Raw genomic sequence first — 21,983 nt, forward strand, 5'->3', positions numbered from 1 at the left:
CTCGACAAAGCTCAACAGGTCAATCTGCCCGCGCTTGCAGCTCCTCGCAATCCTAACCAACATGAAGCTGTGAGCTCCGATGCCTCCAGTGATCACAACTCCAAGCTTGTCCAGGATGGTACATCGCTTGCGTTGAAGTACTTAGAGATCCAACAACGTTGGCTTGGAAGCGCTGTGATTCCTCGACCACCTTTCGTGCTTTCTTTCTCAGATAGAGGTTCTCAAGCTCGCTGGCGCCCTGTTGTACCGGGCATATATATGAGTACTTCCTACATTACCAAACCTCAGGCATTATTGATAGAGAGACTGCTGTTAACCTGGAGAAAATTGTTGTAAATCCCGAAGATAAATGGCGTTATTTGTTCATCGACTACAATTGGAATGAGCACAGGCTGTTGGAGAAGTAGAACTGGCAAGAGACCATGCTATGAAGGTGCTCAAATCTGCAGTAATCTTTATACATTAAACGCTGAAAAATATATTGACATTCCATATAATAATACATCACAGCAGTTTTGGCTTGTTAACAGTAAAATAAAAACTCTGACTGGCTTTTACGACAGCACCGAAATAAATTTTATCATAACTAAATCGCCCTCCTTGAACGGTTGATCCTTCGTGGTCGAGAAAAGGATCCGGACAGAGCTCCGTGTACAGGACACAAATGTGGCAGTTGGGTAATGATAGACTTCTGACACTTGAAACTTCAACAGAATTGAAATGTCAGCTGGTGCCGGCTTAGTAAGGAATAGGTGCTCGGACAGAAGGCGGGCCGGATTTCATGTCCTCAATAATAAGATTCAGGAGAATCTGAGTCAACGAGCCTTCTTTACCTGTGTAATAAGCTCCAAAAGTTTCATTAGGCAACATTTGAAAATAGTAGTTAAAAGAAAGAAACACATCAAAAGAAAGCACAGGGCGGACATTTGGTCGGTCATTCATTCGGTTAATTTATGTTCAAAGTTACACAGGATGGAGATAAGTTCTTACCATCCCCAATGATCTGTTCGTCCCACTGCACTACAGGGCGGACGAGAATTCCACTGCCAATAAGCATCATCTCATCTGCCTTCTTCCCTTCCTCAACAGTCACATTGTCCTACTCTTACTCCCTGAAGCTTGCCCTCCCCCACCAGCCCTTCTGCAAGAGCCAAAACTCTCCTCGCTGTGCACCCACTTAGGATTTTGTCAAACTGAGGCATCACAAGTTCCTTCTCTTTTGTAACAAAAGCCACATTCATGTTAGGCCCTTCAGCGATGAATCCATCTCCGTCCAGCCAAATGGCTGCGAATGCACCCTTTTCTTCAGGCCTCCATCTTCGAAAGCACATTTGGAAGATAATTCACACTCTTCATGGTTGCAAATTGGGGGGTTTTATTGGGATTGAAGAAGTTACTACTTTAATTCCCTTCGAACTAAAGGGCGATTGATCTTGGATCACAATAGCATAAAGCGATGGCTGATGGCAGCCAGATGGGGATAACTGAAAATCACCCGGTCCTGCTGAGAGCCAGTATCTCAGAGATCCTGTTTTGCACTTGGAAACACTCACAGTTTGTAAAAGTATCCTTCTTATGGTTTCCCTATCAAATGGCAGGTCAATTTTCGCCATGGATGCTGACCTTAAAATACGGTCAAGGTGCTGGTCCAACTCATAGAGATATCTTCGATGGAGAGAAGAGAGAACAATAAACAAACTTGAACTTACTGACTAATTCACATCTTAAAAATCACAGCACTGAAAATCTGTGTGCATGCGTGTGTGTGTGTGTTAAGATCATACAAATTTTCAAAATCCATGTTCGATGTTCAACAAAAATTATCCAGACATAAAAGGCCAAACTCACTAACCCATCCTTTATAGCAGCAGTGTCGAAAACACCATGCCCTCTGTGGACCATGTGGTCATCAATGGGAATCACCATAGCAGCTGGATCCGTCGTAATTCCTCCGAAAACGCTAGAGTACATGGCGAGAAATTGTTGCTTACCATTCTGATTTTCGCGGTGTGCTTTTAGCCTTTCAATTGCCTTTCTACATAGAAAAGTTCAAATATCATAAAACAGAAGTAAAAAAAAAAAGTCTTGAACATGGATATTTAGTAATTAGTACTAATCTATGAAGTCTGAACTAATCTTTTCCAGATTCAAACAAGTCTCAAACTTTACCACACTTCATCGCAGAAAATATTAACTCAAGACACCAATTAATATTTTTTCACTTATTTTGCTGCACTTTTCTAACTTTTACTGCAAGCAAAGAACTTTAAGAACAGTACCGAAGCATAGAGTACTATATGCACACCCTATTTAATTATGTCCGTTGATTTTTCTTTCGTTTATTGAATCCAAGAACCATAAACGAATACGGGTGTGCAGAAGAGAAAAGTTCATGATTCAAAGGCGAGAAGGTGACCTCTGTGGAAGTCAACTGTGGAACCTCAGAGACTTGGATCCCATAATCTGGCACAACCAATATCGTCGTTGTTAGTGTTCTAATCATGAACTTATATGTGAGTACTTGAGCTTTTTCGAAAAAATTCGACACGTTTATAAAAGCGACTATGAACAGAAGTGCTTCTACGAACTTACCGTACACAGCTTTGGTTCGGTTCGACCTTCTGATGGGCCTCATCTCTCCGTCTCCGAACGACCCATGTTGAAAATTAAGCAACCCATGTCCGGAAAATAGATGATTTCGTGAAACTACGATCAAACCCCTTGAATGGCGACCTGGGTTTATGGGAAAATGCTGGGTTTGCGAGATGGGTTTTGGGAGAGACGGGAGGGAAGCCATGGAAGCGATCTGAGTGAGCTCTGCGAAAACGAAGACGTCAATCGGTGACTGAGCTTAAGAATTGCCTGGGTTCGATTAATACTGGATCGAAGGTGGATCCTGCCTTTACATTTTTTATTCCTCGTGTATTACCACCACGGCTTAAGGTGGCGCGTGGAGTGCACACTCCGGGGTTTTAAAGATAGGTTTTGAGCTTGGAAAAGATGTGTATAAGAAAAAAAAAAAAAAGTTTTAACGAAAAACGCAAAGTACTGTTAATTTTAATGAAAAATCACATTTTAATACTAAAAAGTCAATCCTGGTATTATTCACTTTATTGTTTATTTTGTCCTTATCATTAAAACTTAAAATTTTCAAATCATTGTTATTAGTTTTTTATTTTTTTAAATATTATTACATTTCATTAGAATCATATTTTAGATCGTTTGATGTTTTCTATCTATATTCAACTTTTTTATGCGATCAATTATTTTAATATCATGTTTGATTGCATTTCATTCAAATCAGTTGAAATGACGTGATAATTATATTTCTTCTCTGCAACAATTTTTTGACAATCACAAAATGACAACAATTCTTTTGAGTTTTTAATGAGCCATTTCAAAGTATTGTATTAAAAAATCAAAAGATATCAAGGAAAAATGAAGGCTTCTTGTTTCTTCTAGTGGATTTATGCCAATTTTTTAATGGATTGACGTCATTGAGCAAATTAGCTTTTGGCTTTTTGTTTGATAGAATCTATGAAGCTTTAGAGTAACTTCACCGTTGCAAAGGCTCTTTCGGACTATTCACTATTTAATCAATCTGGTGAACAGTAATTGTCTTTTGCATTTCTATCCCTACACTGAATAGTCATAGCAATAGGCAATAAATCTTAGTAATTTTTTTATTTATAATTAATATTATATTATTTACTTTGTATAAATTAATATTATATTATTAATTTATCTCTGGATCCTCCTCCTTCTTCCTTCTTCTCTACAGATTTGGTTATGCTTCTTCTTCAATTATGCATCTTCTTCTTCACTTCCTTTTTCCTTCTTTATTTGTTATCGAAAAACTTCTTCTTCAATTATGCATCTTCTGCATCTTCTCTGACAATCATCTCCAAGGAAGTCACGACGCCGACTCCGGGAAAGCCCATGATGCCCACTTGGCCTTTAAAGAAGACGGATCCGGAGGCTCTGGTGGGTTTGGGACCAGAGAGGATCCTTTCCACAACTTCCAAGGATGACGGAGGTCAAGTAGCACTAAGGTTGAGGCCCAGAAATGCAGAGGAGATCATGGATGATGTCGTCCAGACGTCAGCCTTGCATCACGTGACCTTCGGGCTCTTGGGATGGCAACTTCTGCCAGGCCTCTCCCTCGGGCCTGCTCGGGCTCACTCGCCAGCACACGCTAGGCTTCATCACCCGGGCTATTTGGCCCTGTTCTTGTGCCTGTGCCTTAGGCTGGAGCACACAATAGAAGTACTCTTAACGAAAAGCTTTGATACTGTTTACTTTAACGAAAAATCATATTTTTATACTAAAAATTCAATCTTGATACTATTCACTTTACCTTTTATTTTGTCCTTATCGTTAAAACTTAAAGTTTTCAAGCCATTTTCATTAGTTTTTCTTAGAATGTAACTTTTGTTTTATTTTCTTAAATAATATATATATATATCAAAAAATAGGATAATAAATTGGCTTTAAATTCTTAATTTATGAAATTTGTTTTAGATATTTATTATTTATGCGCAAAAAAAATATTATTAACTGTAATATTCAATGACAAAAATTAAATTTTATTTTCGAAGTGTGGTTAGTGGACTCACCATTTGCAATAGGATGTTCCTTGTACCTAATTAGACAAATTATTATAATATTTTTATAATTAGGCCAATCATAACCTAACGGCCACGGCCTACCAAGTTATCAAATTTTCAGCTAACCAAAGCGGTTGTGAAGTGTACGCGCCACCACACCGCAACACCCGCCAAATCCCGATTGCGTAAAAATGGTGCTGACTTGCTGATCATATCTGAAAGCAACAACACCGACTTCTCTCATACGTTTCACACTTGCAAATTAGGGTTTTTGAAAATTCAAATTTTCAACCCACGAACTTGGATCAAGAGCCCCAACATTTGGGGCAATTGAAGAACCTAGGGTTTGCTCGACCAAACTTCAATCAATCATCACTACAAAGAAGCAGAACCTAGTTCGTTTCTGTATCCGATTGAGCTAGGGTTTCTTGACCTTGGTTCAAAAATGGAGATAATCGGCGACGCGCTTCGCCAGGCGTTCATGCCGAAGCACGAGTACGAGAGCCTTCGGGCGGAAGACAGAGCGTGGGTGAAACTTCAGAAACCACTGCTAATGGCGTCCATGGGGTTGGTCTGCCTCGTAGTTGTTGTGTGCACGGTTATCAGCTTGAACATTGTGTTTCCGGCCGACCCGGCTAAGCGGCCGTTCTGCGGCGACCGGAGGCTTAATTCGTTGCCGATGAATGTGAGAGGCGGCGATTCCGATCCGTTTCCGGGAGCGTTTTATCTTACGGATCAGGAAATTGCGGATTACTACTGGATGGTTGTGTTCATTCCCACCTTGATCATTTTCTTGGCTACTTTCATGTATCTCGTTGCGGGTAAGGAGGCTTTCAAGCTCTACTTTGATTTTTATTTTTTTTTTACAATTTGAAGTTCTTGCTTGGATGCTAATAAATCCAAGAGGTAGGAAATGAAATTTTTGATTTTGTGTTTGTTGTAGAGAGGTGGAGACTTGGTTCATTACGAGTGCTTTAGGATCCAAATATCTAGTAAAAAATGATTGTGATTAGTGATAACAAAAGGGAAGACTTGGGAATGTATAGGTTACATATTGGACAGTTGTGAGATCTTGGTCTATTTGGTTAGAAAAATCATCAGAAGTACTATAAGGAAATGGCATTTATAATCCAGGGTTTGCTGTCTCGGATAAGCCATTGTCTAAGTACTCTGAATTGTAAGTTATGGTGTTCACTTGGTGGAATAGATTTATGCTTATAATACTTCAAGTTGATAGCTTTGTAGCTGGTGAATGAGTAGTAGAAGCCAAGTACTCACCCGGAGCACAAAAGTGAATCTCTTTATTACATAGGTAGTTTTTTTTTTTTTTTTTGGGTATTCTGTAGTAGAAGTAGGACTTCTGTTAAAGCCAATGAGAAGAAAGAATCTGCTTGCGAAGTGTAGAAATGAGTATTAATTGGTTGTGCATGGATCATGGTATACAATTTTGTTGTAGAAGGGACATTGTGTTGTTGGATATTGCCTCATTATTCTACAGGGATTTTTTTTTTTTTGTGAAAATATTCTACAGGGATTAGATCTAACAATTTTCATGGCAATAATTTGATTTGGATATGCTAAATGGTTTTCAACTTCTCATAGTTTCGATCTGGGTGCAGGAATCACCGTTGCTTATTCTGCTCCAACAAGACATGGATGCTTAAAAGTTGTTGAAAATAACTACTGTGCTTCAAAAAGAGGTATGCTCCCTTTGTCTTTCTCTCTCTCTCACACTCCTGGCACACTTGTTTTCTTTTTCCTTTATTGATATTTAGCTGTTATAACTCGTTTTCGCCCCTTCACTCTGAGATTTTGCTTCACTTGTTCATGGTTTAGTTATTGGAATATGTCAAATGAACTACTGTATCCTACATATTTCAGTCATCGCTATCTATTACTAATTACATGTGACTGGACTTGTCATAGATCATCTGGTTGCTGCATACTATCTCAACTTGCTTGGCTGTTTTGAGTTTTTACCCTGGCGCTAGTTATATGGTTGCTAGTTACTCCTAAATAGCAAATTTGGTATAGAAGTGTAGTGTGCCAGAATTTGTTCACACTTTTTTTAGTTGCAAATGAGTCAGGGTAAAGGCTTTCTTTTGTTGGTTAAAGATGGATCTAAGAGATTGCTTGCATCATGAAGATTTTTCGTACTTCTTATTAGGGCCTTGCCAGAATGGGCATACAGAAGTTTGGTTACGAGTATCTTTTCCCATGTGGTACTGATGGTTCATCCGTTTTATCATGCCAGTTTTCTTTAACGATACAAATTGTAGCATTTCTTTTATATCCTGGCATCTTTGGCCAGAAGCTTGGCGTTGCATGACAACCTCTAATAATTGATGTTTGACCTCTTTTATAATCTGCAGGTGGAGTTCGATGTCTATCGATTCTGAATGCCGTCTTTGCTATCATATTTGGTCTACTTGCATTGTTTCTTGGCTCTAGCCTCCTAACACAAGGAAGCTCCTGCTCTTTGCCCTTGTTCTGGTGCTATGAGTTTGGATCTTGGGGGATGGTTGTTCTATATGGAGGAACTGCCTTCTTTCTAAGAAGGAGAGCAGCTGCAATCCTTGATGAGGGTGAGTTTGGCGGTCGAAACCTAGGTCTTGAAATGTTGGAGAACCCCGTAGAAGTGTCACCAGAGGTGGAAAGGCGGGTTAACGAAGGGTTTAAAGCATGGATGGGGTCTTCACTCCTATCTTCTGATGAAGAAGATGAACCTAACAGTTATTAGGAACTTCCCACATATCTCCAACTCTAACATGTGAATGGTTTGGCATTTACGTGAAGCCTTTCAGAACTAAACAAGTTTCGGCGGACTTTTTGACAACTTCAGAAGAGGATAGAATAGTTTGAAATTCAACTTTGGCTCATCAAAGATGCCAGCTTTGAAATGGTTCTAGTAATGATGTAACACAAAGTGAATGCTGATTGCCCGACTTTAGGATCATGTCGATTTTGTAACCTTTGTTGCGCGTGCCCTCTTTGATAGCCTGTGAATATCTAACCAGATCTCTTCTCTCTCTCTCTCTCTCTCTCTCTCCCCCACCCCCCCGGTAACCAGATGTTCTGCCACGATTTTTATATCAAAGATCTATTGAACAATGCTGAGAAACTCATGGCATGTTTACATGCTACTATGTTGCAAGTTATGGGTTATGTTTCCTTGATAAATCATACCTTTGGGGGTATTATTTATCATTGTCATTCACGACTTCTCTTGTTTCAAGGAAACATGTTCTCAGCCTTATTATCAATTCATCCTTTGAACTTGTGTGTATTTCGATGTGATTCGCCCATATAATGTACCAAGTGATGCGTTTAAGTTTAGGTTAGGTTACACAATAGGTCAACCACTAATCAAGTATCGAACTTAACACAAGTATAATACCACATTGTCATCTATATGAGTCGAACCTAAAAGCTTTTACTCACAAGTAAAAAGAAATATCTCTAGATTGCAGGACGATTTTTGGTATATCATTTTGATTTTATTAACAATAATGGTGTCCATCAATGACTTACAGGTCCGTTTTTTTCCATCTTTAGACCCCAAGTATGGCGTAATCAAATGCCCGAATAAGAAACCCTTATAAGCCCAAACAAAACCCAATCCATCTTTTAGCAAAAATGATCTCTGAGATTTATATAATTCTTCATTTTGATATCTGAAATTTGAAATCAATCATTTTGATCTCTGACATTGTCCACCATCAATCATTTTGGTCATTGGGTGAAAAATTATGTTAAATAAGGATCAAAATGACAAAATCATTCTCAATTTAATATGATAAAAAATGAATGTATTTTTGTTATTTTATTCTTATTTTTCGAAGATTTTTCACGAATTGATTAAAATAATTAACCATAAACACATAAATCAAAATAAAAATTTATGCAAACAGCAGAAATTATGCAAATCGGGATAGCATTTTGACTATAAACCCCCCAATGAAATTCATTGGTTAGTGCTGCTGTAACGTGTAAAACCCTAATCTCTCTCCCCCTCTCATCGTTTCTCTGCAGTGGCTGGGCTGAACGGAACAACCCTTCTCGACTCTCTCGACTCTCTCGACACTCGAATTCCCAACCAGCAGCAACCACAATGGCAGCATACGACTACGACGACGCAGGCAATTACGACGAGACATCGGCGACGCAGCGCCAAACTTCGTCCGGAGCCCCGCCGTCTTCAGACCTCGGATACGACCCCAACTTCGTCCCCGACTCTGTAAAAGCCTTCGTCGTCCACCTCTACCGCCACATCCGCGAGAAGAATGTCTATGAGATCCACCAGATGTACGAGTCCTCGTTCCAGACCATCTCCGATCGGCTCTTCAAGGACACCCCCTGGCCCTCCGTCGACGCCGTTGCCCACTACGTCGACAATGACCACGTCTTCTGCCTCCTCTACCGCGAGATGTGGTTCCGCCACCTCTACGCCCGCCTGTCCCCGACGCTGAAGCAGCGAATCGACTCCTGGGACAATTACTGCAGCCTCTTCCAGGTTGTCCTCCATGGCGTCGTTAATATGCAGCTGCCGAACCAGTGGCTTTGGGACATGGTCGACGAGTTCGTCTACCAGTTCCAGAGCTTCTGCCAGTACAGAGCTAAGATGAAGAACAAAACCGAGCAGGAGATTGCTCTGCTCAGGCAATTTGATCAGGTAATTATCACATTCAGTTCCTCAATGTCAGAAACCCTAAACCCGAAATTGGATTCTCATTGTTGTTTGAGATGACCATAATTGGGGTTTTTTTTGGCAGGCTTGGAATGTGTACGGTGTCCTTAACTTCTTGCAAGCTCTGGTTGAGAAGTCGATGATCATTCAGATTCTTGAGCAAGAGAAGGAAGGGCTCGAGCAGTTTACCGCCACTGATGGGTATGATTATAATGGTGGCAGTAATGTGTTGAAGGTGTTGGGGTATTTCAGCATGGTGGGTTTGCTTCGAGTTCATTGTCTTTTGGGCGATTATCATACCGGTCTGAAGTGCTTGCAGCCCATTGACATTACCCAACAAGGTGTTTTTACCACTGTTATTGGAAGCCACATTGCCACCATTTATCATTATGGTTTCGCCAATCTTATGCTGCGGAGGTACATTGTTCATTTTGTATGTTCTTTGTGATTTGACTTTGTTTTGCGTTAGATGTGTGCGCATATATAACTTTGTTTAGGTAGCCTTACAAGTATTACTGGTTTTTTGCCTGCAGGTATGTGGAAGCAATTCGGGAATTTAATAAGATTCTGTTATACATCTACAAGACCAAGCAGTTCCATCAGAAATCTCCACAGTATGAGCAGATTCTGAAGAAGAATGAGCAGATGTATGCACTGTTGGCAATTGCTCTTTCACTATGCCCCCAGGTGACGCTTGTTGAGGAAACTGTGAACTCTCAGTTGCGCGAGAAGTATGGTGAGAAAATGAACAGAATGCAGAGATATGACGATGAAGCCTTTGCTATTTATGATGAGCTCTTCTCCTACGCATGCCCTAAGTTCATTACCCCTTCCCCTCCAAGTTTTGAGGAGCCCCTTGTTAACTACAACCAGGTATGTGAAACGTTACAGTGTTGATATGATGATTTTTCTTGGAGAATAGTGCATACGATTCTAATTATTGGTTGTGGTTATAATGCGTTTACATGATTTGGTGGTAGACTTGATGCATAGCATCAGCAAACACTTGAGCAATAACAAAAATTCCATAGACTGAAATTTGATGGTGTCATACCAGAGAGAAAAGTGGTCTTTAGGCTCTTGGGGTTTAAGGTTGGAAACAGAAATCAAATAGAAGTCTTACTATTAGATATACGGATATTTGAGGCAAACTGTTGGTGGAGATCCTCTCTGTCTTTCTCTCTGAATGGGTTTGCGTGCGGGCATGTGTGCACAATTAATATATTCGATTTACCAATTGCAGGACGCTTATAGACTTCAATTGAAACTGTTCCTTTATGAAGTGAAGCAGCAACAGTTATTATCAGGCGTCAGGACCTTCTTACAAGTCTATTCATCCATCTCCGTAGGAAAGCTCGCAAGCTACATGGAAGTGGATGAATCCAAGTTGAGGTACTTAATGAGGATTCTGTTACTTATGTTTGTCTAATTCTTGTTTTGATTATATAATATTTGCTTGTTTTGTCACTCTGTCTTGTAGGACAATCTTGTTGACATACAAGCACAAGACACATGCTGTTGATACTGAGGGAAAAGTTATCTCCAATGCTGACGTGGATTTCTATATTGACGATGTATGTTTTCTTCTATTACCTTTTATCTTGTTAATGGAAACATGAACTCCTTATGCACTTGGTTTATGGGACGTTTGTCGAGGTGATTATAAAGTTGCCTCAGAAGATCTAAAACAGTGTTACCTTAAGTCGTCAGCTGGCCTTATGTAGCATCGCCCCCTTTTTATATTTCAAATACAATTCTTTTCTGTTTTTTGATTCTTAAATTATGTTAGGTCGACTCATAGTTTTCTTAAGTGAACATGTGATTTCGGTCTGTAGTTTGACTTAACTATGCAATTCAATGCCTAAAAGGAAAAACAAAAAGTGTGAATGCAGAATGCTTGTCTTTGGAAATGGGTTCAGTTACTCTGATATGCCCTTCTTTTACACTTGGAGGATCTGCGTCTATCGATGTTTTCTTCACATCAATGATGATTTATTTACTGGGAAATTGTTAGCCTTATCTAGTGTAAATTAGAATAGTAAATGATGACGCCTATGTTTTCTGCGTGTAATATTTCTATTCTACTGCAGGACTTGATTTCTGTCGTCGAATCAAAACCAGCAAAACGATATGGGGATTACTTCTTGCGACAAATCGTTAAGGTATGCACAATTCCTTGTTTTCCCTTATTTAAAGAAATCTTAATTAGCAGCGTTAGGCAAGTAAAAAGTTAATCGCCCTGTTTAATATCTTTGAACTTTGTTGTTACAGCTTGAAGGGGTGATCAATGATATGGACAGGGTAAAGCTTGATTGAGTCATCCGTCGCTTTCTAAATTACCTGCCTCATGTACCTCTCGGCTGCAATTTTTGCTCATTTAGATTCGTGTAATGACGTTTTGAGATTTTTTTCACTTGCTAATTACCTGCCTCATGTACCTGCTCGGCTGCTCTTTTGAATTGGCGGATGTCGTTTAACTCTTAGAATTATCGAAATGTAACTTTCCAAGTATTTTTTAACCCCTGAATCCAAGTCATAATCGGGTGGATCGGATATTTCTCAAAACACATGTCACGTGATGAGAGAGATATTTATATGTAAGTATATAGTTGGGTTTTAGTTAGGTTTGAATTATGGCATGGATTATTACTTGTGATACTTATTTTATGAAACTCGTTAAAAGAACTTATCTTTCGTTCAAATGCCTCGTACTCCATCCATATATGAACAGATTTATAATTGATGAGTAAAATAATTATCCAATGTCACGTGATGAGAGAGAAACCAAATTTTAGTGCACAAAATGCAATTAAGCCGATGTGGAATAAGGATCCTTTTTAGATTCTTTCAGAGATATTTTAATTCCATCCGTTTATCGTATATCATGTGATAAAAAATTATTATAAATTTTTTATTTGAAATTAAATATAAACAATATCTAACGAAAATTGATCACATAATGTACGATGAACGGATGTAATTGGAGGATCTTCGAAATCCTCACAATCGTATATCGTGCGATTTTAAATTATTATAAAATTTTTAATTTAAAATTAAATATAAATAGCATCTGACGAAAATCGATCATATAATATATAATGAACGGATATGATTAAAGGATATTTGAAATCCTTACAAAGAGGATCCAGAGGAGGATCCTTATTCCTAGGTGCGGTCACTCATGCTAATTGACTTTCGGGAAAGGCAACATTTGACGACAGCGATTACGTTAATTTCCCTGTCGTTTTTTCAATCCGCTAACTTTGTGAGCGGGAGAATTAGACTCGCAAGTCGCAATGGTTGTCAATTCTCGCTTGTCCTTTTCCAGGTACTATTTTCATTCTACAATAATAAAACTTATTTATAGATTGTCCCCCTAGTTGATTTTTATATTTTTTTTAACAGCAAAGGACTTATAGCTCCGGTAAGAATATTAATATTCGCACTCGCTTTTTTTTGTGCAAATTCATTCTTTTCCTATATCATTTGTTTCACAAAAAAAAAAAAAAAAATGTACACAGCAATAGTTTTTTACTTTATAAAGTGCATGCTTGTATATTCGTAGTGTCGATAACAGCTATAAAAAAAGTATATTAATTTCATTTTCAGCATACTATTTTTAGTCATCAAGATAGAAAATTTACGGCTGAATAAAAATATAAAACAGTTTAGTCACCTTTTGAAATTTTTTAGTCCAAAATGGATCAAATTAATATTGAATGTTCAACTTCAACCTGTCAAGAATTAGTCAAATATTATTTGGGTAATAAATACATGTACCAAGACAAATTTGGATGACATTTTATGAACATGAAGCCTCTGTCTTTGGTTTCTACTCCTACTTTTTTGAATGTTAGTTGTGTGGTTTTAACCTGGATTTGCATAGTGCGCACACATGTACACTTAACCTCCATCAAACATTCAACGTTATCATTGCATCTCTTAAGATTTCACTTGACGGATCAATCATTCTGTTCAGGACTTACATACAAGCGGAATTTTAACGCGGTGGTATTCCAACCAATTATACACTGTCATGTTTTGTTGAGATAAACTTCAATGCACTGTGAATTCTGTTGTTATGGTTGTATTACAAACCAATCATACACTATCATGTCAGAACGTTAACTGACTAATTTATATATCGCCACAGTTGCATCTCGTTATGGGCACATAAGTCATTTGGGTATGTTGCCAGATTATCACCAAACCCCCATCTCCAGCAATTCCTTTCCTCCAACCCACATGGGTTTTTGTCAAGAAGGAAAGGTAGAATATTATTATTGTTTATTATTCTCAGTTATATAGGTAGCTAGGAATAGGCTAATAGGTGCGGGCTATAGCAACACAGACAGAGTAGTGCTGACTGGTGTGAGAGAAATGGTGATCAGTGCAAGGTGTTGCTTGAACAACTCCATGAGAGCTTTGAATTTATTTGTTAATGTTTGTGGAGTTGCAGTCATCATCTACTCCCTTTGGCTCACCAAGAAATGGCAAGTTGGAGTCTCCGAGCTCCCTCCTGTCTCAATTGTCCCTAAGCCCTGGTAAATACATATACACGCACAAATTTTACTTTTGTTGAATTGTGAATTCATATTTTCATGCTTTGGGTGATTCCGAGGTTCTGTATTCAAATCTTCCGCTCTCCAATATCGCTTGTATCAAAGAAAACGAGAAGGGTTTTTGCCGTTTTTTGTGATAGACCTATAGTGCAGAGGCTTCCTGCAGTTGTTCTTTAATCTTGTTATATTTTGCATTTGTTCGAAAGTCATCAGTTGCAATTTTGTTTGACAGGTTTATATATACATGTTTAGGTATGGGAATTGCTGTCTGCCTGAGCACCCTTTGCGGTCATATTGTTGCCAATTCCGTCAGCAGTTTTACTCTCTTCATTGTATCCTTTCTGGTGTATACAGCTTTTGTATTGACATTCGACTTCAAATTTTTGTTTACTATGTTCGAAAAAAAAACTTGGGAGGTGATTTTCACACTCGTTTTATTTTCCTGCGCTCCTCCATTTGAGTGCAGAACACTTGAAGGTGAGTGTCAAAATCGCCATCCAAACGTTTCTTCCTTTTTTCCCTTCAACTTTTTACCACTTTTTAGCAATTTGAATTTAGTTTTATGAATATTTACATAAATATCATCAATCTGGTTTGTCCTTGACCAATTTTAATAGTACATAATCTTCGTCTTCTGTCTTCTTTGCCTTGAAGTTGGAGTGATTGTCTCAATTTTCTATAGGATGGACTGGGAAAAGGTATGCCTTCATGGACTGCATTCAGTCTTTTAAGCTTGGTAGCCATTAACTAGTAATCACTTTTTCAATAAGCTGCTTTTTTGGCCTGCTTTTTTCACAGCAATTTGCCAAGTACATTGATGAGGATCACACCCTGTTCAAAAACTTCTTGAGGTTTCATCTAAACATGTGCCGCATCATTGTAATTCTCATTTTGATACCGCAGGTACAAAAAACCCTGTTTTTTTACTCAACTTCGGACATTGTCTGAACTGTTAGATCATCATAATTTTGGTGACTTAACGGTTCAGACAATGTTGAATTTCCTGCGACTTTGAGCTAAACACAATTTCATTTTGCAGATTAAGGCTACCGTGCTGGCAATCATTCTTTGGGCCATTGGTTCTGAGCCGAGGACGGAACATTTCAACTCTTCTGATGTCACAAACTTCAGATACTCATTTCTAGCAGCACCTACACAATCGTTACAAGATATATCAAGACATGGATTCAGAAACTACGAAGTTTCATCACCAGAATTTGAATCTCCACCACGCCCAAGCCTTTTTTCAAATGTACAAAGATTTTTCAGAATGCGTTTTCAAAGAAGAGCCACCCTTAGTTAGGGCAGAAGTATATAAGTTTTGCTTTTAGGGTCCCCTGCATTTTTGTATTTAGTTGAAGGGGTTTAGAAGTATATAATCTTCGCAGTGCCATTAGTTCACTGTCGCTGAAATAGTGAAATGGTAAATGCTTTTACCGTTGAAAACCAACAACTGCTTGTCCGAAACTCTAAATCTCAGCTCACCAACCCCGCCATCCAGGTCCAAAACTCTACGGACGATTGCCTGCACTGCCACCCTCTCAGCGGAGATCATGGCGTCTGAACATGGCGGTTCTGCATTTGCACACATTCCTCAGGTTCCTGAAGCAACAATTCCCGTGGTAAGGAAATTAGATTTTCCCACACTTTCTTAAAACTTGGATTTCTTTGTGAATAGTTCAAAGACTCATGGTTCACGGGATACTGCAATTCACACCAGTATTGCATTTGCTTAAAACTTTGGATATTTGTGTGTCTAGTTGTCTTGGTTGATCCACAAGAGATAAACTCGCGCTCCTATGCCTTAGAGTAGTTTAGCATCATCATACAGTGTACATGTCCCAGACACCTTATCAAAACCACCCGAATTTTTTCAATGCAGCAGGTCTAGCTATGAAGACATATCGTTACTATGATCCGCGAACACACATACTAGACTTTGAAGGTAAGTTTTTGTATATAATGCTACTTGTATTTTCCTTCTTTTGTATGCCATTACCTTGCATCCCTCTCTTCTATTGTTGATTGTATTTTCAGTGGACTTATCGTTTATTTCTGTCAGAAGATCGATAAGATTATGTAGGCTATAATTTGTTTGTACCTATTGTTCTACCCATCGTTTTCCATCCGCGACAATGCTTGAACGTTCTTTTGTTCACATCTTCTAGTTCCAGTCTCAGTGAATGACAGGAATGCTGGAAGATCTTCGTTCTGGCCCAACAGGAGCTATCGTGCTTCTCCAAGCATGTGCGCATAACCCCACCGGTGTGTTGATCCAACTATGCCACAGTGGGAGCAGATAATTTCCTTGATATTGCTTAGCAGGTATGGTATAGTTTCGTTTAAGCTCGATTTCAGCTTCAACCTTGCAGTTTTATAAGATCCCTCAACTGGTAAAACCTGCAGGATCTTGTACCTGAGAAATTGGATAAGTCTGCTGTGTAATGTAGGGTCAGTGTCTTGCGGTCTGCGTTGAGTCCATCGGCAGTGTTATAGATCGAACGTCGTCATCTTACATTAGGGCATAGTTTACTCACCCTTATTATTACTGTGCAGTAGGACTACCTTGACAGGTCTTGGTCCCAAGGCAGTTCCTCATCTTGTAGATGCAATACATGCAGCTGTGACCACTCATCTCTAAGCCAATTTTGAAGTGCATAAAGTGGCCATATTGTAACTCTCTTGTAATCCAAGAGTTACCAGTGCTGGTTTGTAGCCTATTTGTATTAAAAATAGAAAATTGCGAGCAACATGCTTGTATCTTCGTTAGTAGCATATAATATTTACACATGAGATCATAAGTTTAATTTTCCTCACTGCCTAATCTTATGATCTCAATTTGTAACTCAATTGGTTAAGAACATAGTTAATAAAATAAGAGACTGGATTGGTTAAGAACATAGTTAATAAAATAAGAGACTGGAGTAGTACTTTAAAAATACATACATACTACTCAAGAACTTTGCCTAAAGCTTTATTTATTTATTTTTTAACGTTTAATATAATTTTATTGTTTATTTTAATTTACATACGCCTAGAATATGTGATTTTTTCTGTGTTCTACTCAAGAGCTTTGCTTAAAGGTATTTGATTACTTACGTGTATAATGCGTTGGGCTTTTAAAAGATGTGTTTTAACGAATCATTGAGAGAACAACTTCAAATAATACATTTGCACATACAATACACAAATTGAAAAAGAAAAGCTAAATGCATTTACGCTTACACTCGAAGTCGTAAGTTTAATTTCCCCCAGATTCATGAGTTTAATTTCTCCCAACCCCAGTATCGTAGGTATAACTGGACGGGCTTAAAGCCCATGGGCTTTTATAATGGGAAGAGATGCATGTACGCTTCAAACAAGAGGCAGAGATTCAGCCCATACCCACAGCCTCGATGCACGTGCCTACCAAAATTTTATCGGATGTCCCCGAAGGGACTGCCTCCCCAAATTAGATAACATCGATAAGGCCGAAGCCACGTGCCCTCGATGCACGTGCCCACCGAAACGGTTTTTCACGTCACGGATAACAACATCAATTCGTAGCAGATAAAAAATAAAAATAAAAATGAAGACAACAAATTTTAAATCCAACGGCCAAGAATCCCGTACCACACAAAACCAACGGCGGATCGTGCAGAATTGGAAACAGAGATTTTCTTCGAGAAAGAAAAGGTGTAAATAGAATAAAAATTGTCAAATAGAGGCAGTTAAGGAAGAGCGGGGCCCACTTAATCAGAAGGATATGATATTTATACACCACATCTTACTTCTTACATACCTTTTTAATTTTCGGTAGTCATATCGGATGAATTAAAAAAGATCAAAGAATAAAGAATTATTAAAAGATGTATAAAAAATAAAATAAAGTGTATGAATAACACATCTCAATCAGAAACGTCAGGGAAGAAGAGAGAGCCCTCCACGACGCGCCACGTCGTCAGCCACGTATGCAATTAAGGAAAGCAAATCGTTTTCTTTCCTTTTATAATGCCCATACAGCGAAGAAACTTTACACAGCGAGCGCACCAAAACTCGAAAAAGGCGTAATTTAAGCCCAGGAACGAATAAAACTGCCTAACATGCGCCCACAGTTAACATCACCCCACGCCCACAGTTCTTCAGTTTCTACGAGTAGTGATCGGAGGCTAAGCGCTCTGGTACGACACCTCGCTGCCGAAGATCAATCGTCCTCCGCCATGGATGCTCACAACAACTCCATCTCTGCCTCGCCAGCTTCCGCCCACGCCAATTCCGTCTTCGCTCACGTTGTTCGCGCTCCCGAGGATCCAATCCTTGGGGTACTCTCTCTCTCAAAGTGTTTGATCTTTGCTTGAATCAGTTTATGAGATTTCAGATTTTCGCGTAATTTGTAGTGATGGAGTTTTGATTTCGGTTGCGATTAAGCTGAACCGTTTTCAAATTTTGGTAATGGATGATGTTTAAACTGTAATTTGATCGTTCGGGCCCAAAATCCTTTTCGGTTTTCGATTTCAGAGTATTTTAATGTTAGCTTTGATGTTGATCGTGATTCATATACTAGTTTGATCGCGCTTGTTTATCTTTATCCCAACACCTATCGTATTAATCTCCGTCAATTGATTGATTGATATCCGATTTTTTATTATATGAACAGGTTACTGTTGCGTATAACAAAGATCCAAGCCCTCTGAAGTTGAATTTGGGTGTTGGCGCTTATCGAACCGACGTGAGTCCCTTTATGTACTGAATTTAACATGATTCATCAAGTTGTAGTATGTATTGTTAGCGAAATCGATCTTCTCTAATGTATGGAAATCGAATGGTTTCCGCTCACAGGCAGAGCTGATGTTCGTTTCATTGTCAAAATTATGCGTATTTTTGTATGTTAAAAAGGGAATGACATGTCATCGTCGTTTGTTATCGTCGTTGTGTATGCGTTAATTTCTTAACTTGTTTTGTTGTCATGGAATGGCAGGAGGGAAAACCACTTGTTCTTAATGTGGTGAGAAAAGCAGAACAGCTGCTCGTTAATGACATGTAAGCTGTGTCATTGTCCAACATTATTCACGTTAGCCTGATTTGTGCTGTTAATTATTGGCTTACGATTTGATTCCTCATTACACCCAGGTCTCGCGTTAAGGAATACCTTCCAATCGTTGGACTGGCAGATTTCAATAAGCTGAGCGCTAAGCTGATTCTTGGTGCTGACAGGTATAGAAGACGGATTGATATCTCGTCGAATCCTTTTTTCTTTATCACGTTTTGTTTGGAGGTGTATTGATCATGTTCTTTGATGCAGCCCTGCTATTCAAGAGAACCGGATTACTACCGTCCAATGTCTCTCGGGAACTGGCTCATTGAGAGTTGGAGGTGAATTTTTGGCAAGGCATTATCATGAAGTAAGTGCTTACATGTTGCATCTTCTCTTGTTTCTACTGTTGTGTAGATTATAGTTCAGCGAACTTAACCGTATCTATTTTACTGCAGCGCACAATATACATACCCCTGCCGACATGGGGAAACCACACCAAAGTTTTCACTCTGGCAGGGTTAACTGTGAAAAGTTACCGGTATTATGATCCAGCAACTCGTGGCCTCAACTTCCAAGGTTTAGAACTAGACGTGTTCATAGTTTCTTATTGTGTCTATCACAGTTGAATTTCTTTGCCCCAACTTTTTCATCTTCTGCCATATAGTTTTTTCTTAATTTACTAATAGTTCTTCCCTCGTGGGGTAATTGGCTGCAGGCCTTATAACGTGTCAATTCTTCGTCCTGTTTTAATGCTCTTTTCGTTTCGTTTAACAGGCCTCTTGGAAGACCTCAGCTCTGCCCCAGCCGGAGCAATTGTACTTCTCCATGCATGTGCTCATAACCCCACTGGTGTTGATCCAACCCTTGAGCAGTGGGAGCAGATCAGACAGCTTGTGAGATCAAGAGGATTATTACCGTTCTTCGACAGTGCTTATCAGGTAGATCGCGTATAAAGTTCCAACTCCTCTACACACTAGTTTCTTCTTTCTGTTTAATGTCATGCTATTCCAACTTCTCATGGTGAATTGTTTTCTTTTCTTCATAGGGTTTTGCTAGCGGAAGTTTGGATGGCGATGCACAGTCTGTTCGTAGGTTTGCTGCTGATGGTGGAGAGTGCCTTATTGCTCAAAGTTATGCAAAAAACATGGGTCTGTACGGCGAACGTGTTGGAGCCTTAAGCATTGTAAGACTCATTCCATAACTTTCAGTTGCGATTTCCCTTATTTTGATGCATCCCACAAGAATTTAATACGAAAAAGAACTCCATAATTGGCATACATCTTAAATTGTCTCTTGATTGTATTCGTTGTCGAAATTTCTAATTGAACATAGGTCTGCAAGAATGCTGATGTTGCAAGCAAGGTTGAGAGCCAACTGAAGCTTGTGATCAGGCCCATGTACTCGAACCCACCCATTCACGGTGCATCCATTGTAGCCACCATTCTCAAGGATAGGTACTCTTTGAATCTTGTTCAAATACCTGTTAAATGGCAATGACTTGATGTGTCTTCATCTAATTTCTGAATTCCAAACTGAGTTTGTTTTTTCTTCACTATTTTGAGTTCTAGTTGCCTTATCGATTTTTTATTCCGTGGTCAGGGACTTGTTTAGCGAATGGACAGTTGAGCTGAAGGCCATGGCTGATCGTATCATCAGCATGCGGCATCAGCTTTTTGAATCCTTGCGTGCTAAGGGTGAGTATTTCCCTATAGGGTATATAGAAATTTTTTGTTAATCAACATCGAATGGAAAAGGAAAGGCGAAGAAAGACAACATAATTTATATGCATTTCCGTAGCAGTTTGCATAGTTACATCACCTCGCTGAGTTATATATTCTGCAGGCACACCAGGTGACTGGAGCCACATCATCAAGCAAATCGGAATGTTTACCTTCACCGGATTGAACTCCGAGCAAGTTGCCTTCATGACTAAAGAGTACCATATTTACATGACATCCGACGGGTAATCAATCAGCTTTAATCATGACTTCTTTTATTAAACGAAGCCTAATCTTCTGAACGTCGAGGGTAGAAATTTGGTTGCATATCGAAACGCGTCTTGACGCAGATAGAGCGAGGATTTGCAGAACGAGGTGATTCGACTTAATTTTCTTTCTTCGTTTTTGCAGGAGGATTAGCATGGCGGGTCTGAGCTCAAGGACCGTCCCTCATCTTACCGAGGCAATACATGCCGCTGTTACTCGCGCTGCATAGTCGTATGTTTGGAAGGCAGCATTTTCTTGTTGTGAGCCAACTCCAATATTGGACTCTTCCCTTTCTGCAGTTTTCTTGTAATAATTATTTTACCTCATTGGATGAGGTTAAAGCTTTGGCCGAGTATCATAAAATGAAGAAAATCTGGAGGATTTGTGTGATGTTTTCTACCTTCCCCATCTTTAACTTTATATGCATTCAAAAGAAATTTTCATGTCAAACTATAAGTTTTTTGGAGGATCCATTGTTTCATAATTTTTGTATGTTTTTGATTTCAATAGTCTGGGACGACATAGTAATTTGAAAAATAAACGGTTAAGATTTGAACAATGAAGATTGTGTATAAAGCCAGATTCTTAGTAACCTACCCAAAAACGAACTCGATGTTTAGAAAAATTAGAATTGTTTTTGGAAGGCTAAAGCGCTTTCCGACGAACAAAAACACTTCTAACTTCTTCTGGCTCAGAGAAAAGTTTTCTCAAGAACACATCCCAAATGTTTCATAAAAAAGTACTTGAATGTCGTGAAAGTTACGACGTGCTTATAATAAAAGCACTCCTACTAGATACACCATAAGATATTTTGTCTAGATAAACGCTATCCTAAAAAGAAATTTTTTATTATAATCTGAACACAAGTAATACATTAAATATTTTTATACAAGTGATGAAGAATTTTATTTATTAAATTATTAATTTTAACATACATATCTCACCATTTATATAGTGACGTGATGTATCACTTTGTGTGTCTAATCATCTAGAAAAATCTCTCCTTCCCAAACGGTCTTCAAACTTCACCAAGGAAGATTATTTTTTTTTTTTTTGGGTAAGAAGAATGTAATCCGAACAGGAACAGTTAAATCTCAAGTAGGGTAACAAAAAACACGAATATAAAAG

The 21,983-nt window shown here is 38.8% G+C and overlaps 5 protein-coding genes across 7 annotated transcripts; 4 read left to right on the forward strand and 1 right to left on the reverse strand.

The window, feature by feature from the left end:
* Positions 1-428: 428 nt before the first annotated feature.
* Positions 429-2,942, reverse strand: LOC103957470 (D-amino-acid transaminase, chloroplastic). The gene is given in 8 exon segments (XM_009369629.3): positions 429-833; positions 991-1,099; positions 1,101-1,307; positions 1,309-1,367; positions 1,370-1,665; positions 1,853-2,031; positions 2,417-2,463; positions 2,593-2,942. Coding segments are annotated over 8 exon segments (1,197 nt in total). The 5' UTR covers positions 2,798-2,942; the 3' UTR covers positions 429-738.
* A 1,749-nt stretch (positions 2,943-4,691) lies between these two features.
* On the forward strand, positions 4,692-7,638 carry LOC103957471. The gene is made up of 3 exons (XM_009369630.3): positions 4,692-5,428; positions 6,227-6,307; positions 6,980-7,638. The coding sequence occupies exons 1-3, from the start codon at positions 5,053-5,055 to the stop codon at positions 7,345-7,347; spliced, it is 825 nt and encodes a 274-aa protein (XP_009367905.2). The 5' UTR covers positions 4,692-5,052; the 3' UTR covers positions 7,348-7,638.
* Positions 7,639-8,576: 938 nt separating this feature from the next.
* Positions 8,577-11,996, forward strand: LOC103957472 (eukaryotic translation initiation factor 3 subunit L). Its single transcript, XM_009369631.3, has 7 exons — positions 8,577-9,279; positions 9,380-9,711; positions 9,828-10,167; positions 10,538-10,686; positions 10,775-10,868; positions 11,385-11,456; positions 11,566-11,996. The coding sequence occupies exons 1-7, from the start codon at positions 8,719-8,721 to the stop codon at positions 11,608-11,610; spliced, it is 1,593 nt and encodes a 530-aa protein (XP_009367906.1). The 5' UTR covers positions 8,577-8,718; the 3' UTR covers positions 11,611-11,996.
* Positions 11,997-13,674: 1,678 nt separating this feature from the next.
* Positions 13,675-15,311, forward strand: LOC125468275 (tetraspanin-19-like). Of its 2 annotated transcripts, none has more exons than XM_048581759.1 (5): positions 13,675-13,838; positions 14,089-14,188; positions 14,474-14,554; positions 14,655-14,759; positions 14,896-15,311. In XM_048581759.1, exons 1-5 carry the CDS (start codon positions 13,675-13,677, stop codon positions 15,157-15,159), a joined length of 714 nt encoding a protein of 237 aa, XP_048437716.1. In that variant the 3' UTR covers positions 15,160-15,311. The 2 variants fall into 2 exon arrangements, with proteins under 2 accessions (XP_048437716.1, XP_048437719.1); XM_048581762.1 differs by having other exon boundaries at positions 13,698-13,838; positions 14,109-14,188.
* An 83-nt stretch (positions 15,312-15,394) lies between these two features.
* Positions 15,395-21,245, forward strand: LOC103957474 (aspartate aminotransferase, cytoplasmic). Of its 2 annotated transcripts, none has more exons than XM_009369636.3 (12): positions 15,395-15,478; positions 18,493-18,564; positions 18,814-18,875; positions 18,966-19,049; positions 19,138-19,237; positions 19,326-19,446; positions 19,645-19,808; positions 19,916-20,053; positions 20,203-20,324; positions 20,470-20,564; positions 20,713-20,833; positions 21,000-21,245. In XM_009369636.3, the coding sequence occupies exons 1-12, from the start codon at positions 15,410-15,412 to the stop codon at positions 21,082-21,084; spliced, it is 1,233 nt and encodes a 410-aa protein (XP_009367911.2). In that variant the 5' UTR covers positions 15,395-15,409; the 3' UTR covers positions 21,085-21,245. The 2 variants fall into 2 exon arrangements, with proteins under 2 accessions (XP_009367911.2, XP_009367910.1); XM_009369635.3 differs by lacking the exon at positions 15,395-15,478 and adding an exon at positions 17,865-18,157.
* The last annotated feature ends 738 nt before the right edge of the window (positions 21,246-21,983 follow it).

Source organism: the organism of the source record quoted next, unplaced genomic scaffold (genome assembly GCF_019419815.1).
Source record: "Pyrus x bretschneideri cultivar Hongxiangsu unplaced genomic scaffold, Pyrus_bretschneideri_v1 Contig1, whole genome shotgun sequence".
Taxonomy (NCBI): Eukaryota; Viridiplantae; Streptophyta; class Magnoliopsida; order Rosales; family Rosaceae; genus Pyrus; species Pyrus x bretschneideri.

Excerpts from the sequence above, each read along its gene's own strand:
- LOC103957472 (XM_009369631.3), top strand. The coding sequence starts at position 8,719 with ATGGCAGCATACGACTACGACGACGCAGGCAATTACGACGAGACATCG. Across the intron at positions 10,168-10,537 it reads CCCTTGTTAACTACAACCAG|GACGCTTATAGACTTCAATT; the intron begins GTATGTGAAACG and ends TACCAATTGCAG. Across the intron at positions 10,687-10,774 it reads GTGGATGAATCCAAGTTGAG|GACAATCTTGTTGACATACA; the intron begins GTACTTAATGAG and ends TCTGTCTTGTAG.
- LOC103957471 (XM_009369630.3), top strand. The coding sequence starts at position 5,053 with ATGGAGATAATCGGCGACGCGCTTCGCCAGGCGTTCATGCCGAAGCAC. Across the intron at positions 5,429-6,226 it reads TTTCATGTATCTCGTTGCGG|GAATCACCGTTGCTTATTCT; the intron begins GTAAGGAGGCTT and ends ATCTGGGTGCAG. Across the intron at positions 6,308-6,979 it reads CTACTGTGCTTCAAAAAGAG|GTGGAGTTCGATGTCTATCG; the intron begins GTATGCTCCCTT and ends TATAATCTGCAG.
- LOC125468275 (XM_048581759.1), top strand. The coding sequence starts at position 13,675 with ATGGTGATCAGTGCAAGGTGTTGCTTGAACAACTCCATGAGAGCTTTG. Across the intron at positions 14,189-14,473 it reads GCAGTTTTACTCTCTTCATT|TACATAATCTTCGTCTTCTG; the intron begins GTATCCTTTCTG and ends CAATTTTAATAG. Across the intron at positions 14,760-14,895 it reads TTCTCATTTTGATACCGCAG|ATTAAGGCTACCGTGCTGGC; the intron begins GTACAAAAAACC and ends TTCATTTTGCAG.
- LOC103957474 (XM_009369635.3), top strand. The coding sequence starts at position 17,939 with ATGCGCCCACAGTTAACATCACCCCACGCCCACAGTTCTTCAGTTTCT. Across the intron at positions 18,876-18,965 it reads CAGCTGCTCGTTAATGACAT|GTCTCGCGTTAAGGAATACC; the intron begins GTAAGCTGTGTC and ends CATTACACCCAG. Across the intron at positions 20,054-20,202 it reads GTGTTGGAGCCTTAAGCATT|GTCTGCAAGAATGCTGATGT; the intron begins GTAAGACTCATT and ends AATTGAACATAG.